Below are 17,337 nucleotides of genomic sequence, written 5' to 3' on the forward strand. Positions count from 1 at the left end.
GATCTTCACAGACCAGGGCTCAAATCCGTGTCCCCTGCATTGGCAGGCGGATTCTTAAGCACTGCGCCAAACCACTGCACCACCAGGGAAGCCCACAGCAGTTGTTTTTAAGAGAGAAATTCCTTTACGGGCTGAGAATTGTGACACTGGGGGATCATGACTTTTGTAAGCGAAGTATAATTAAGCTGTAAAAGTGCACTGCACTGTTTGGTATGTAGATATATGGACGGTACCTTTACACTTATGCTCCTGTTTTGCCAAAATAGTGTCCACGTTTGCTCATTTGAATACAAATTTTAAAATAAACTTTGCTTTATGTTTAATATGGGTGATAATTTGTTGTCTATAGTAAGTTTTTTTCCCCTCTTCTCCTGCCTCTCCTTTACCAGCTCCTCCTCCCTCAGGTCTACTACTAATAATCAGTCTCCTCAGGTCTCAGTTTGAGTCTCCTCTCTGTACATCTTCTCCTACATGTACGATCTCGTCAGTTCCTTTATTTCTAAATGATAACAACTCCAAAGGTTTACCTACATTCCAGACCTCTCCTTTGCACTCCAGGCCTTGCATGTCAAGCTGCCTGACATCTGTCCTTGGATTGCTTAGATAGTGCAAAGAGTACATCTGTGATGTCTTCTAAAACCAGTTCACGCTGCCCATGTTTTCTCCACTCATTACGTGGTGCTAACAGTTGCCTATATGTCATTCTTGATTCTTTCATTTCCTTTAAACTCATATCATCTATCGGATTCCCAGTAGGTTTATGACCAAAATATACCTTCAGCCTATCCATTTTCCTATGATCTCTTGAATTACTGCTATAGGGCTCTTAACACATCCTCCTTTGCCCCTCTATAATCTGTGTACAAAATCTGCTTTAAATGTATACCAATTCCTGTTCCTCCTAGATCAAAACCCAATGAAAGGCCATCTACTGTATTTCAATGAAATCAAAACTCCTTATAATGACTTGTAAGGCCCCAAATGACTTATCCCTATCTCTCTCAACCCATGCCGTCTTTCCCTCACTTCAACATTTACATCAGCAAAAATTAGCAAAAATTATCTGGGTAGTTACTATGTGCAAAACACTCATAACCACTCTAGGGCAAATGAGTAAACCAGAAAACAAAAGCAGAGAAAACATGATGAGAATTATAGGTAAGTGAGGAAGAAAGAAGACTGACAGCATGGGACATCAGTGAAGCCAGGTGTAGTGAATGCTCCTATAAGGGCAAGTTAATTGAGCACAAGTGGTGCCCATTAGATTGGACAACATGATTTCACTGGTGACCTCACTAAGAGCAGTATGGGGGGGTGGGGGATGGTAAGAACCATATAGGAGTAATTTGGAAAAGTGAAAAGCTAGAGAATTGCTACTTATATGGCTCACACAATTTTTTTGTCACTGCCCACTGATTATTTAAACAATGATTAACATTATCTATTTTGGTTTTAGGGAAGATATCAACCCTACATTGCAAAGCAGCCAATATTAGGCAGCAGTGCGTAACATTTCTTCATTATGTTAAAGTCTTCATTTTCAGGTAGGCTGTCAGATGAGTAATATGAATAATGCATGAATTTCTGAGTGCAAATTTATCCAGAATCTAATTGCTTATTGTATCTCATCGTGTTTTAGGTCCCTGCAAGTACAAAATGCCGAAAGTCATGTTCCTGTCCATCCCTACCAGACTTTGGAGGCACAACTTCCCTCAGTGTTGATTGATGAGCTTCATGGATTACTCTTGTATATAGGACACCTATCAGAACTTCCCATTATTAATACAGGAGCATTTGTAAATCAAAACCAGACTAAGGTTTGCTTTGTTTCATTTAATTTTTAAAGTATCAGGTATTTTTTCCTCCCCACATGGACTGTTCATTCAAGAATGAGGGAAATTAGTCAAGAGTGTAGTTCTTGGACCAGACTGCCTGAGTTGAAATACTGGCTCCTCCTTTTATTAATTATGTGCCATCAGGCAAATAACACCTCTTGCTTCAGTCTTTCCATCTGTGTAATTGGTTTAGCTTCCTAGAGTTATTGGGAGAATTGAATAATTAAAATACATAAAGTGCTTAGATGTAGTTTACGTTGAATCATTGATAGCTATTCTTCTTCCAATCGTAACAATGCAAATGTTTAAAAGTTTCAAAGTAAATAAAATAACCTTTGTTTTCTAAAATTTGTATCCTCTTTCCCACTGATAAAAGTTTGGGCAAACACTATCTTATATTTTAGTAAGATTCAAGAAGATCATCTTTAAAAAGTTATGCTTTCAAAACCACATCATTATGTCTGTTCTGGCTTTTGAGATATTTTCAGAATATGATTAAGATTGTTTTAACTGTGCCCCCCTTTTTTTCCCTACCTGTGATGATCAGTCTGTCTGGTTTGGTTTTTAAAAATGTGTTAGCATGACCCAACCTGTGGATGTAATTAACAAATTCTTCATAGGAAAATGTGAGCTTCTGTGAGTGACAAATTATAATTCCCTGTGGCATTCCCTGAATTCTCAATCTCTTCTATTTGACTTCACCAATTTTAATAACATTCAATTTTTAGGAACAAGTCTTTGCCAAAATATAAGGTACAATTAAATGTTTATGTATTTCTGTGAAATTTAACAACAATAAAAAATTGACTCTTCTTATCAGGGATCAATATATGTAATAATAAAAGTAAATAGAGTTCCAACTGAATTCACAGGTGAATATAAATAATCCATAGAAACCAAATAGGTAATTGTTTTTAATTGTGTCAATTAATAAAGATTCGTGGGTGGATTGTGCTGGGAGGGATATTTTTCTTTCTTTTTAGTCTCTGTAAATTGGACTGATTTTTATTTTCTGAATATCCATCAAATGCTTAAGAAAATTAAAATTAATAATTTATCTAGCAGCAGAAATAAAAAAATGTGTGCAAGGGTCCTCAAACTAGGTTTTGCCTTTCATAGGCTTTTAATTAGACAGACTTGAAAATATAGGTTATTTGAAGATCAGAAGACTGAATTTTTAAAGCAGGGGAATGGAGTCTTCAACACATAAACAAAAAAATCATATTCTGAAATACTGTTCTCTTCTGAAATATCAGCAAAATGAAAAAATCATAAAATAAAAAGCATCTTTCAGACTCTATATATTTCTTATATTTTACCATTCTCATATATGAAAGCTAATGCTTTAATTGGTATTTACAGTTGAGCATGTGTCTTTTATTCTTTTTCAGGAACTTTTTAAAATTAGAGATACTATTTGTTGGTATGATGTATTACGAATATTTTCATTTATCTTTTTTTTCAGCAATTAAGCTGACTTGCTAGGTAGATGATTTAAGTTTTTTTATATAGTTATATTTATCAGTTTTTTTCTTTGGTATCATTCCTATGCTATTGTAAAAACATACTTTTTTTTTTACATTTATCTCTTTTATTTATCTCTTTTTAAAAAATGTACTGTGAGGTAGGAAATCTAGTTTCTTACAAATGAATAAGTTAATAATCCTATCTCTTATTGAATGACCCATGCTTTCCCCACTGATTTGACATATCATGTGTATCCATTTCTCTCTTCCCTATTTTTGCTATTTATTATCTATTCCTGAGCCAGCACTGTTTTATTAGTGTTGTGTTTTATTTTGTTTGCATGTTTGATAAGGCAAGACCCCTCTCCATCATTCATCATAGTTGTTTTAATAAAAAGTATGTATCGTATTTTAGTGATTCGAAATGTTGACTGGAGAAAGGTTATTGATAATCTGCTAGCACAGTAAAGAGCACTGGCTTTTGAATCAGAATTAGATTTGAATCCTAAAGCATTAATTAAGGGGTAAATTTCTTCACCACTTTTAACTTTAGTTTCTTTATGGGCATGACAGTAGTGTCTAAATGATGATCCAGAAGTTCTTGTTAAAATATCTTATGGAAGTTCCTGGGTATTCATTACATTTAAAAACATATTTCCTAGCTAAAGTCTAAAACAAAATCATGAAAATAAGTGTTTAAAAAAATTGATTTTACTGCCTTGCAGCTGTAGTAGAATCTCAGTTGGTTAGTAGGGGCCTTTACTATACAAGTCTATTCAGCAGCCCCGAGGTGGGTCTGTCTTAAACAACATCAGTTAAGAGTATATCCTGCTTTTAAAGATCTCCAGTGAAAAAATCCTCTAATGAACAAGACACAGGTTTTCCTTGAGCTTTTGAATAGTGTTAGGTTAACTTGTGCGTTATGGAGGAGTGTTGTGACATGTTATAAAATACCTAATAAAGTGTTATGAATTTTCAGTCACAGTTTTTAATGTCATTCACAGCTTTTCCCACCATCATGGCATTTGTTACATCTCCACTTAGATATCCATTGGCTAGTGCTGGAAATTCTTCACATGCTTGGTGAAAAATTGAGTAAGTTTATGTATTTCTGATTTATGTCCTTTTTTTAATGTAAATGTTTTTTAATCTAAATTGTTTTTTAAAATTATACAATAAGTGCTTTCTGATTATTATTATTTTTTTAATCAAACAGTAACCAAACTAAAAAGTTAAGGTCTTACTTCTTTTTTCTAGAGATAACTGCTGGGAACAGCTTGGTCCATTTATCCATCCATCCATACTTACTATCTATTAGTATACATATATAGAAACTCATAGGTAGGATTTTTGTTTTTCTTTCTAACCACAAATGGTATCATCATATTGTTCTATGTAGGGTTTCATTTAACAGTTTTTTAGAGATCGGTTCATGTTAGTACATACAGTTTTATGCACCTATCATAATTTATTTAGCCAAGTCTATTTTTTGATATTTCTGTTAATTCTGTTTATTTTGGTATTACAAATAATATTTCATTGAACATCCTTATGTAGATATAAGATATACATCTTTGAATACTTGTACAAGTTATTTAGTAGAATAGGTTTTTGGAATTGATGTGGCACATTGCACTTTTAGTATTGTATATGCTGCTCTGGTGTTGTATATTAAGTTTCCACAATTTAAGTACACTAACTGAACATGCCTTTGCCTCATACTCTTGCCAGTAGAATTGTTTTTATTTTTTGCCAACTAATGCGTGAAAAATGATACTGAATCTCTGTTTTTGCAATTTCCCGATTACCAGTGAAGTGGAGCATCTTTCATTTCATTGTCTTTTTATATTTGCTTTATTAATTACTTGTTCATTATATTTTGCAAAGTACTTGTTGTTTTATCTCTTGTTTCATTCTTTCCCATCTTTCTTTAATTAATTAGTAGAGATTTGTATATATTATGGATAGTAATCTTTTATTTCACATGTTGCCTATTTATTTCTTGGTCTTGCTCTTTGGCATCTTTAGTTTCCGTTATCAAATTGGCAATTTTCTGTAAATATTATATAGTTGTAAATTATTATTATTATTTTTTAAGCACTTGAGCATTTTTAATGTTCAGAACGGTCTTTGTGATTAACACAATGATGTGTACATTATAACCTAGCACTTACTCTCTTAAAGTGTCAGGACTAACTACAGAGAGGCTTACTACTTGACTTCGTTACAAATTGAAAGGATTTTTTTTTTTTTTTAACATCTTTATTGGAGTATAATTGCTTTACGGTGGTGTGTTAGTTTCTGCTTTATAACAAACTGAATCAGCTATACACATACATATATCCCCATATCTCCTCCCTCTTGCGTCTCCCTCCCACCCTCCCTATCCCACCCCTCTAGATGGTCACAAAGCACAGAGCTGATCTCCCTTTGCTATGTGGCTGCTTCCCACTAGCTATCTGTTTTACATATGGTAGTGTATATATGTCCATGCCACTCTCTCAGTTCGTCCCAGCTTACCCTTCCCCCTCCCCATGTCCTCAAGTCCATTCTCTACGTCTGCGTCTTTTTTCCTGTCCTGCCCCTAGGTTCTTCAGAACCTTTTTTTTTCCTTTTTAGATTACATATATAAGTGTTAACATACGGTATTTGTTTTTCTCTTTCTGACTTACTTCACTCTGTATCCATCCACCTTTCTACAAATAACTCAGTTTCCTTTCTTTTTATGGCTGAGTAATACTCCATTGTATATATGTGCCACATCTTCTTTATCCATTCATCTGTCGATGGACACTTAGGTGGCTTCCATGTCCTGGCTATTGTAAATAGTCCTGCAGTGAACATTGTAGTACATGAATCTTTTTGAATTATGGTTTTCTCAGGGTATATGCCCAGTAGTGGGATTGCTGGGTCGTACGATAGTTCTATTTTTAGCTTTTTAAGGAACCTTCATACTGTTCTTCGTAGTGGCTGTACCAATTTACATTCCCACCAACAGTGCAAGAGGGTTCCCTTTTCTCCACACCCTCTCCAGCATTTATTGTTTGTAGATTTTTTTGATGATGGCCATTCTGACTGGTGTGAGGTGATACCTCATTGTAGTTTTAATTTGCATTTCTTTAATGATTAGTGATGTTGAGCATCCTTTCATGTGTTTGTTGGCAATCTGTATATCTTCTTTGGAGAAATGTCTATTTAAGTCTTCTGCCCATTTTTTGATTGGGTTGTTTGTTTTTTTGATATTGAGCTGCATGAGCTGTTGTATGTTTTGGAGATTAATCCTTCGTCAGTTGCTTCGTTTGCAAATATTTTCTCCCATTCTAAGGGTTGTCCTTTTGTCTTGTTTATGTTTTCCTTTGCTGTGCAAAAGCTTTTAAGTTTCATTAGGTCCCATTTGTTTTTATATCCATTTCTCTAGGAGGTGAGTCAAAGAGGATCTTGCTGTGATGTATGTCATAGAGTGTTCTGCCTATGTTTTCCTCTAAGAGTGTTATGGTGTCTGGCCTTACATTTAGGTCTTTAATCCATTTTGAGTTTATTTTTGTGTATGGTGTTAGGGAGTGTTGTAATTTCATTCTTTTACATGTAGCTGTCCATTTTTCCCAGCACCACTTATTGAAGAGGCTGTCTTTTCTCCATTGTATATTCTTGCCTCCTTTATCAAAAATAAGGTGAACATACGTGCATGGGTTTATCTCTGGGGTTTGTATCCTGTTCCATTGATCTATATTTCTGTTTTTGTGCCAGTACCACACTGTCTTGATTACTGTAGCTTTCTAGTATAGTCTGCAATCCAGGAGCCTGATTCCTCCAGCTCTGTTTTTCTTTCTCAAGATTGCTTTGGCTATTCAGGGTCTTTTGGGTTTCCATACAAACTGTGAAATTTATTGTTCTAGTTCTGTGAAAAATGCCATTGGTAGTTTGATAGGGATTGCATTGAATCTTTAGATTGCTTTGGGTAGTATAGTCATTTTCACAATGTTGATTCTTTCAATCCAAGAACATGGTATATCTCTCCATCTGTTTGCATCATCTTTAACTTCTCTCATCAGTGTTATATAGTTTTCTGCATACAGGTCTTTTGTCTCCTTAGGTAGGTTTATTCCTAGGTATTTTATTCTTTTTTTGCAATGGTAAATGGGAGTGTTTCCTTAATTTCTCTTTCAGATTTTTCATCATTAGTGTATAAGAATGCAAGAGATTGCTGTGCATTAATTTTTTTTTTTTTGTCTTTTTTTTTTTTTAAACATCTTTATTGAAGTATAATTGCCTTACAATAGTGTGTTAGCTTCTGCTTTATAACAAAGTGAATCAGTTATACATACACAATATGTTCCCATTTCTCTTCCCTCTTGCATCTCCCTCCCTCCCACCCTCCCCATCCCACCCCTCTAGGTGGTCACAAAGCACCGAGCTGATCTCCCTGTGCTATGCGGCTGCTTCCCACTAGCTATCTATTTTACATTTGGTAGTGTATATATGTCCATGACACTCTCTTACCCTGTCACATCTCACCCCACCCCCTCCCCATATCCTCAAGTCCATTCTCTAGTAGGTCTGTGTCTTTATTCCCGTCTGGCCACTAGGTTCTTCATGCCCGTTTTTTTTTTTTTTTTCCTTAGATTCCGTATATATGTGTTAGCATACTGTATTTGTTTTTCTCTTTCTGACTTACTTCACTCTGTATGACAGACTCTAACTCCATCCACCTCATTACAAATACCTCCATTTCATTTCTTTTTATGGCTGAGTAATATTCCATTGTATATATGTGCCACATCTTCTTTATCCATTCGTCTGTCGATGGACATTTAGGTTGCTTCCAGGTCCTGGCTATTGTAAATAGAGCTGCAATGAACATTGTGGTACATGACACTTTTTGACCTATGGTTTTCTCAGGGTATATGCCCAGTAGTGGGATTGCTGGGTCGTATGGTAGTTCTATTTGTAGTTTTTTAAGGAACCTCCATACTGTTCTCCATAGTGGCTGTATCAATTTACATTCCCACCAACAGTGCAAGAGTGTTCCCTTTCCTCCACACCCTCTCCAGCATTTATTGTTTCTAGATTTTTTGATGATGGCCATTCTGACCGGTGTGAGATGATATCTCATTGTAGTTTTGATTTGCATTTCTCTAATGATTAATGATGTTGAGCATTCTTTCATGTGTCTGTAGGCCATCTGTATATCTTCTTTGGAGAAATGTCTATTTAGGTCTTCTGCCCATTTTTGGATTGGGTTGTTCGTTTTTTTGTTATTGAGCTGCATGAGCTGCTTGTAAATCTTGGAGATTAATCCTTCGTCAGTTGCTTAATTTGCAAATATTTTCTCCCATTCTAAGAGTTGTCTTTTGGTCTTGTTTATGGTTTCCTTTGCTGTGCAAAAGCTTTTAAGTTTCATTAGGTCCCATTTGTTTATTTGTGTTCTTATTTCCATTTCTCTGGGAGCTGGGTCAAAAAGAATCTTGCTGTGATGTATGTCATAGAGTGTTCTGCCTATGTTTTCCTCTAAGAGTTTGATAGTGTCTGGCCTTACACTTAGGTCTTTAATCCATTTGGAGTTTATTTTTGTGCATGGTGTCAGGGAGTGTTCTAATTTCATACTTTTACATGTAGCTGTCCAATTTTCCCAGCACCACTTATTGAAGAGGCTGTCTTTTCTCCACTGTATATGCTTGCCTCCTTTATCAAAGATAAGGTGACCATATGTGTGTGGGTTTATCTCTGGGCTTTCTATCCTGTTCCATTGATCTATATTTCTGTTTTTGTGCCAGTACCAAACTGTCTTGATTACTGAAGCTTTGTAGTATAGTCTGAAGTCAGGGAGCCTGATTCCCCCAGCTCCATTTTTCGTTCTCAAGATTGCTTTGGCTATTCGGGGTCTTTTGTGTTTCCATACAAATTGTGAAATTTTTTGTTCTAGTTCTGTGAAAAATGCCAGTGGTAGTTTGATAGGGATTGCATTGAATCTGTAGATTGCTTTGGGTAGTAGAGTCATTTTCACAATGTTGATTCTTCCAATCCAGGAACATGGTATATCTCTCCATCTATTTGTATCATCTTTAATTTCTTTCATCAGTGTCTTATAATTTTCTGCATACAGGTCTTTTGTCTCCTTAGGTAGGTTTATTCCTAGATATCTTATTCTTTTTGTTGCAATGGTAAACGGGAGTGTTTTCTTAATTTCACTTTCAGATTTTTCGTCATTAGTGTATAGAAATGCAAGCGATTTCTGTGCATTAATTTTGTATCCTGCTACTTTACCAAATTCATTGATTAGCTCTAGGAGTTTTCTGGTAGCCTCTTTAGGATTCTCTATGTATAGTATCATGTCATCTGCAAATAGTGACAGCTTTACTTCTTCTTTTCCGATTTGGATTCCTTTTATTTCTTTGTCTTCTCTGATTGCTGTGGCTAACACTTCCAAAACTATGTTGAATAATAGTGGTGAGAGTGGACAACCTTGTCTTGTTCCTCATCTTAGAGGAAATGGTTTCAGTTTTTCACCATTGAGGACAATGTTGGCTGTGGGTTTGTCATATATGGCCTTTATTATGTTGAGGAAAGTTCCCTCTATGCCTACTTTCTGCAGGGCTTTTATCATAAATGGGTGTTGAATTTTGTGGAAAGCTTTCTCTGCATCTATTGAGATGATCATATGGTTTTTCTCCTTCAGTTTGTTAATATGGTGTATCACATTGATTGATTTGCGTATATTGAAGAATCCTTGCATTCCTGGGATAAACCCCACTTGATCATGGTGTATGATCCTTTTAATGTGCTGTTGGATTCTGTTTGCGAGTATTTTGTTCAGGATTTTTGCATCTATGTTCATCAGTGATATTGGCCTGTAGTTTTCTTTCTTTGTGACGTCTTTGTCTGGTTTTGGTATCAGGGTGATGGTGGCCTCGTAGAATGAGTTTGGGAGTGTTCCTCCCTCTGCAATATTTTGGAAGAGTTTGAGAAGGATAGGTGTTAGCTCTTCTCTGAATGTTTGATAGAATTCACCTGTGAAGCCATCTGGTCCTGGGCTTTTGTTTGTTGGAAGGTTTTTAATCACAGTTTCAATTTCAGTGCTTGTGATTGGTCTGTTCATATTTTCTATTTCTTCCTGGTTCAGTCTCGGCAGTTTGTGCATTTCTAAGAATCTGTCCATTTCTTCCAGGTTGTCCATTTTATTGGCATAGAGTTGCTTGTAGTAATCTCTCATGATCTTTTGTATTTCTGCAGTGTCAGTGGTTATTTCTCCTTTTTCATTTCTAATTCTATTGATCTGAGTCTTCTCCCTTTTTCTCTTGATGAGTCTGGCTAATGGTTTATCAATTTTGTTTATCTTCTCAAAGAACCAGCTTTTAGTTTCATTGATTTTTGCTATTGTTTCCTTCATTTCTTTTTCATTTATTTCTGACCTGATCTTTATAATTTCTTTCCTTCTGCTGGCTTTGGGGTTTTTTTGTTCTTCTTTCTCTAATTGCTTTAGGTGCAAGGTTAGGTTGTTTATTCGAGATGTTTCCTGTTTCTTGAGGTAGGCTTGTATTGCTATAAACTTCCCTCTTAGCACTGCTTTTGCTGCATCCCATAGGTTTTGGGTCGTCATATCTCCATTGTCATTTATTTCTAGGTATTTTTTGATTTCCCCTTTGATTTCTTCAGTAATCACTTCATTATTAAGTAATGTATTGTGTAGCCTCCATGTGTTTGTATTTTTTACAGATCTTTTCCTGTAATTGAAATCTAGTCTCATAGCGTTGTGGTCGGAAAAGATACTTGATACGATTTCAATTTGCTTAAATTTACCAAGGTTTGATTTGTGACCCAAGATATGATCTATCCTGGAGAATGTTCCATGAGCACTTGAGAAAAATGTGTATTCTGTTGTTTTGGGGTGGAATGTCCTATAAATATCAATTAAGTCCATCTTGTTTAATGTATCATTTAAAGCTTGTGTTTCCTTATTTATTTTCATTTTGGATGATCTGTCCATTGGTGAAAGTGGGGTGTTAAAGTCCCCTACTATGATTGTGTTGCTGTCGATTTCCCCTTTTATGGCTGTTAGTACTTGCCTTATGTATTGAGGTGCTCCTATGTTGGGTGCATAAATATTTACAATTGTTATACCTTCCTCTTGGATCGATCCCTTGATCATTATATAGTGTCCTTCTTTGTCTCTTGTAATAGTCTTTATTTTAAAGTCTATTTTGTCTGATCTGAGAATTGCTACTCCAGCTTTCTTTTGATTTCCATTTGCATGGACTATCTTTTTCCATCCCCTCACTTTCAGTCTGTATGTGTCTCTAGGTCTGAAGTGGGTCTCTTGTAGACAGCATATATATAGGTCTTGTTTTTGTATCCATTCAGCCAGCCTGTGTCTTTTGGTGGGAGCATTTAATCCATTTACATTCAAGGTAATTATCGATATGTATGTTCCTATTCCCATTTTCTTAAATGTTTTGGGTTTGTTATTGTAGGTGTTTTCCTTCTCTTGTGTTTCTTGCCTAGAGAAGTTCCTTTAGCATTTGTTGTAAAGCTGGTTTGGTAGTGCTGAACTCTCTCAGCTTTTGCTTGTCTGTAAAGGTTTTAATTTCTCCATCACATTTGAATGAGATCCTTGCTGGGTAGAGTAATCTTGGTTGTAGGTTCTTCTCCTTCATCACTTTAAGTATATCCTGCCACTCCCTTCTGGCTTGCAGAGTTTCTGCTGAAAGATCAGATGTTAACCTTATGGGGATTCCCTTGTGTGTTATTTGTTTTTTTTCCCTTGCTGCCTTTAATATGTTTTCCTTATATTTAATTTTTGACAGTTTGATTAATATGTGTCTTGGCGTGTTTCTCCTTGGGTTTATCCTGTATGGGAATCTCTGTGCTTCCAGGACTTGATTAACTATTTCCTTTCCCATATTAGGGAAGTTTTCAACTATAATCTCTTCAAATATTTTCTCAGTCCCTTTCTTTTTCTCTTCTTCTTCTGGGACCCCTATAATTCGAATGTTGGTGCGTTTAATGCTGTCCCAGAGGTCTCTGAGACTGTCCTCAGTTCTTTTCATTCTTTTTTCTTTATCCTGCTCTGCAGTAGTTATTTCCACCATTTTATCTTCCAGGTCACTTATCCTTTCTTCTGCCTCAGTTATTCTGCTATTGATCCCATCTAGAGTATTTTTAATTTCATTTATTGTGTTTTTCATCATTGCTTGATTCCTCTTTAGTTCTTCTACGTCCTTGTTAAATGCTTCTTGCATTTTGTCTATTCTATTTCCAAGATTTTGGATCATCCTTACTATCATTATTCTGAATTCTTTTTCAGGTAGACTACCTATTTCCTCTTCATTTGTTAAGTCTAGTGTGTTTTGACCCTGCTCCTTCATCTGCTGTGTGTTTTTCTGTCGTCTCATTTTGCTTATCTTACTGTGTTTGGGGTCTCCTTATCACAGGTTGCAGGTTCGTAGTTCCCGTTGTTTTTGGTATCTGTCCCCAGTGGCTAAGGTTGGTTCAGTGGGTTGTGTAGGCTTCCTGGTGGAGGGAACTAGTGCCTGAGCTCTGGTGGATGAGGCTGGATCTTGTCTTTCTGGTGGGCACGTCCACGTCTGGTGGTGTATTTTGGGGTGTCTGTGGCCTTATTATGATTTTAGGCAGCCTCTCTGCTAATGGATGAGGCTGTGTTCCTGTCTTGCTAGTTGTTTGGCATAGGGTGTTCAGCACTGTAGCTTGCTGGTCATTGAGTGATGCTGGGTCTTGATGTTGAGATGGAGATCTCTGAGAGATTTTTGCCGTTTGGTATTACGTGGAGCTGGGAGGTCTCTTGTGGACCAGTGTCCTGAAGTTGGCTCTCCCACCTCCGAGGTACGGCCCTGATGCCTGGCTGAAGCACCAAGAGCCTTTCGTCCACACGGCTCAGAGTAAAAGGGAGAAAAAATAGAAAGAAAGAAAGAAAGGAAGGAAGGAAGGAAGGAAGGAGGAAGGAAGGAGGAAGGAAGGAAGGAAGGAAGGAAAGAAAGAAAGAAAGGAAAGAAAGAAAGAAGCTATAATATAGTGAAGTAAAATAAAGCTATTGTAAAGCAAAGCTATACAGACAAAATCTCCCCCAGAAGCATATACATATACACTCACAAAAAAAAAAAGGAAAAGGGGAAAAATTATTATATCCTGCTCCCAAAGTCCACCTCCTGAATTTGGGATGATTCGTTGTCTATTCAGGTATTCAACAGATGCAGGCACATCAAGTTGTTTGTGGAGTTTTAATCCGCTTCTTCTGAGGCTGCTGGGGCAGATTTCCCCTCCTCTTCTCTGTTCGCACAGCTCCTGGGGATCAGCTTTGGATTTGGACCCGCCTCTGCGTGTAGGTCGCCTGAGGGCGTCTGTTCCCCGCCCAGACAGGACGGGGTTAAAGGAGCAGCTGCTTCGGGGGCTCTGGCTCACCCAGGCCGCGGGGAGGGAGGGGTACAGAGGAGACGGGGCGAGCCTGCAGCGTCAGAGGCCGGCGTGACGTTGCAGCAGCCTGAGGACCGCAGTGCATTCTCCCGGGGGATGTTGTCCCTGGATCACGGGACGCTGGCAGTGGCGGGCTGCACGGGCTCCCGGGAGGGGCGGTGTGGAGAGTGACCTGTGCTCGCACACAGGCTTCTTGGAGGAGGCAGCAGCAGCCCCAGCGTCTCACGCCCGTCTCTGGGGTCCGCGCTGATAGCCGCGGCTCGCGCCAGTTTCTGGAGTTCGTTTAGGCGGCGCTCTGAATCCCCTCTCCTTGCGCGCCGCGAAACAAAGAGGCAAGAAAAAGTCTCTTGCCTCTTCGGCAGCTGCAGACTTTTTCCCGGTCTCCCTCCCAGCCAGCTGTGGTGCGCTAACCCCTTCAGGCTGTGTTCACGCCGCCAACCCCAGTCCTCTCCCTGCGATCCGACCGAAGCCCGAGCCTCCGCTCCCAGCCCCGCCCGCCCCGGCGGGGGAGCAGACAAGCCTCTCGGGCTGGTGAGTGCTGGTCAGCGCCGAGCCTCCGTGCGGGAAGTGCGGGAATCTCTCCGCTTTGCCCTCCACACCTCTGTGGCTGCGCTCTCCTCCGTGGCTCCGAAGCTTCCCCCCTCTGCCACCCGCAGTCTCTGCCTGCGAAGGGGCTCCTAGTGCGTGGAGATCTTTCCTCCTTCACAGCTCCCTCCCACTGGTGCAGGTGCCGTCCCTATTCTTTTGTCTCTGTTATTTCTTTTTTCTTTTGCCCTACCCAAGTACGGGGGGAGTTTCTTGCCTTTTGGGAGGTCTGACATTTTCTGCCAGCGTTCAGTGGGTGTTCTGTAGGAGCAGTTCCACGTGTAGATGTATTTCTACTGTATCTGTGGGAAGGAAGGTGATCTCCGCGTCTTACTCTTCCGCCATCTTCTCTCCTCCCCCCGTGCATTAATTTTGTATCCTGCTACTTTACCAAATTCATTGATTAGCTCTAGTAGTTTTCTGGTAGCCTCTTTAGGATTCTCTATGTATAGTATCATGTCATCTGCAAACAGTGACAGCTTTACTTCTTCTTTTCTGATTTGGATTCCTTTTATTTCTTTCCTTTTCTTCTCTGATTGCTGTGGCTAACACTTCCAAAACTATGTTGAATAATAGTGGTGAGAGTGGACAACCTTGTCTTGTTCCTCATCTTAGAGGAAATGGTTTCCGTTTTTCACCATTGAGAACGATTTTGGCTGTGGGTTTGTCATATAAAGCCTTTATTATATTGGGATAAGTTCCCTCTTTGCCTGCTTTCTGGAGGGTTTTTATCATAAATTGATGTTGAATTTTGTTGAATGCCCTTTCTACATCTATTGAGATGATCATATGGTTTTTATCCTTCAATTTTTTAATATGGTGTATGACATTGATTTTGTGTATTTTGAAGAATCCTTGCATTCCTGGGATAAACCCCAGTTGATCATGGTGTATGATCCTTTTAATGTGCTGTTGGATTCTGTTTGCTAGTATTTTGTTGAGGATTTTTGCATCTGTGTTCATCAGTGATATTGGTCTGTAGTATTCTTTTTTTGTGACATCTTTGTCTGGTTTTGGTATCAGGGTGATGGTGGCCTTGTAGAATGAGTTTGGGAGTGTTCCTCCCTCTGCTATATTTTGGAAGAGTTTGAGAAGGACAGCTGTTAGCTCTTCTCTAAATGTTTGATAGAAATTGCCTGTGAAGCCATCTGGTCCTGGGCTTTTGTTTGTTGGAAGATTTTTAATCACAGTTTCAATTTCAGTGCTTGTGATTGGTCTGTTCATATTTTCTATTTCTTCCTGGTTCAGTCTTAGAAGGTTGTGCACTTCTAAGAATTTGTCCATTTCTTCCAGGTTGTCTATTTTATTGGCATAGAGTTGCTTGTAGTAATCTCCCATGATCCTTTGTATTTCAGCAGTGTCAGTTGTTACTTCTTCTTATTCATTTCTAATTCTGTTGATTTGAGTCTTCTCCCTTTTTTTCTTGATGAGTCTGGCTAATGGTTTATCAATTTTGTTTATCTTCTCAAAGAACCAGCTTTTAGTTTTATTGATCTTTGCTATTGTTTCCTTCATTTCTTTTTCATTTATTTCTATTTTGATCTTTATGATTTCTTTCCTTCTGCTAACTTGGGGGTTTTTTGTTCTTCTCTCTCTAATTGCTTTAGGTGTAAGGTTAGATTGTTTACTTTAGATGTTTCTTTTTTCTTGAAGTAGGATTTTATTGCTATAAACTTCCCTCTTAGAACTGCTTTTGCTGTATCCCATAGGTTTCAGGTCATCGTGTTTTCATTGTCATTTGTTTCTAGGTATTTTTTGATTTCCTCTTTGATTTCTTCAGTGATCACTTGGTCATTTAGTAGTGTATTGTTTAGCCTCCATGTGTTTTTATTTTTTACAGATTTTTTCCTGTAATTGATATCTAGTCTCATAGTGTTGTTGATGGAAAAGATACTTGGTACGATTTCATTTTTCTTAAATTTACCAAGACTTGGTTTGTGACCCAAGATATGATCTATCCTGGAGAATGTTCCTTGAGCGCTTGAGAAGAAAGTATATTCTGTTGTTTTTGGATGGAATGTCCTATAAATATCAGTTATGTCCATCTTGTTTAATGCATCATTTAAAGCTTGTGTTTCCTTATTTATTTTCATTTTGGATGATCTGTCCATTGGTGAAAGTGGGGTGTTAAAGTCCTCCACTATGATTGTATTACTGTTGATTTCCCCTTGTATGGCTGTTAGCATTTGCATTATATATTGAGGTGCTCTAATGTTGGGTGCATAAATATTTACAGTTGTTATATCTTCTTCTTGGATTGATCCCTTCATCATTGTATAGTGTCCTTCTTTGTCTCTTGTAACAGTCTCTATTTTAAAGTCTATTTTGTCTGATATGAGAATTGCTGCTCCAGCTCTCTTGATTTCCATTTGCATGGAATATCTTTTTCCATCCCTTCACTTTCACTCTCTGTGTGTCCCTAGGTCTGAACTGGGTCTCTTGTAGACAGCACATATACAGGTCTTGTTTTTGTATCCATTCAGCCAGTCTGTGTCTTTTGGTTGGAGCATTCAGTCCATTTACATTTAAGGTAGTTATCGATATGTATGTTCCTATTACCATTTTCTTAATTGTTTTGGGTTTGTTGTTGTAGGTCTTTTCCTTCTCTTGTGTTTCCTGCCTAGAGAAGTTCCTCTTGCATTTGTTGTAAAGCTGGTTTCGTGGTGCTGAATTCTCTTAGCTTTTACCTGTCTGTAAAGGTTTTAATTTCTCTGTCGAATCTGAATGTGATCCTTGCTGGGTAGAGTAATCTTGGTTGTAGGTTTTTCCCTTTCATCACTGTAAATATGCCCTGCCACTCCCTCTGGCTTGCGGATTTTCTGCTGAAAGATCAGCTGTTAACCTTATGGGGATTCTCTTGTATGTTAATGGTTGCTTTTCCCTTGTGCTTTTAATATTTTTTCTTTGTATTTAATTTTTGATAGTTTGATTAATATGTATCTTGGCATGTTTTTCCTTGGATTTATCCTGTATGGGACTCTGTGCTTCCTGGACTTGCTTGACTATTTCTTTTCCCATATTAGACA

The 17,337-nt window shown here is 37.8% G+C and overlaps 1 protein-coding gene across 6 annotated transcripts in view; it reads left to right on the forward strand.

Annotated features, from left to right (window-relative positions):
* The window catches only part of MMS22L (MMS22 like, DNA repair protein), a 194,175-nt gene that overhangs the window by 8,914 nt on the left and 167,924 nt on the right, over window positions 1–17,337 (forward strand). For all 6 annotated transcript variants that reach the window (XR_014248429.1, XR_014248430.1, XM_082405195.1 and 3 more), the window contains exons 5-7: window positions 1,457–1,544; window positions 1,640–1,817; window positions 4,306–4,396. Coding sequence is in view for 4 of the 6 variants with exons in the window: in XM_082405195.1 (XP_082261321.1) it covers window positions 1,457–1,544; window positions 1,640–1,817; window positions 4,306–4,396 (357 nt within the window). In the remaining 2 variants the exon portion in view is untranslated. The remainder of the gene's footprint in view (window positions 1–1,456; window positions 1,545–1,639; window positions 1,818–4,305; window positions 4,397–17,337) is intronic.

The sequence above is a fragment of the Balaenoptera borealis genome, assembly GCF_965194805.1.
Source record: "Balaenoptera borealis genome assembly, chromosome: 9".
Lineage (NCBI taxonomy): Eukaryota > Metazoa > Chordata > Mammalia > Artiodactyla > Balaenopteridae > Balaenoptera > Balaenoptera borealis.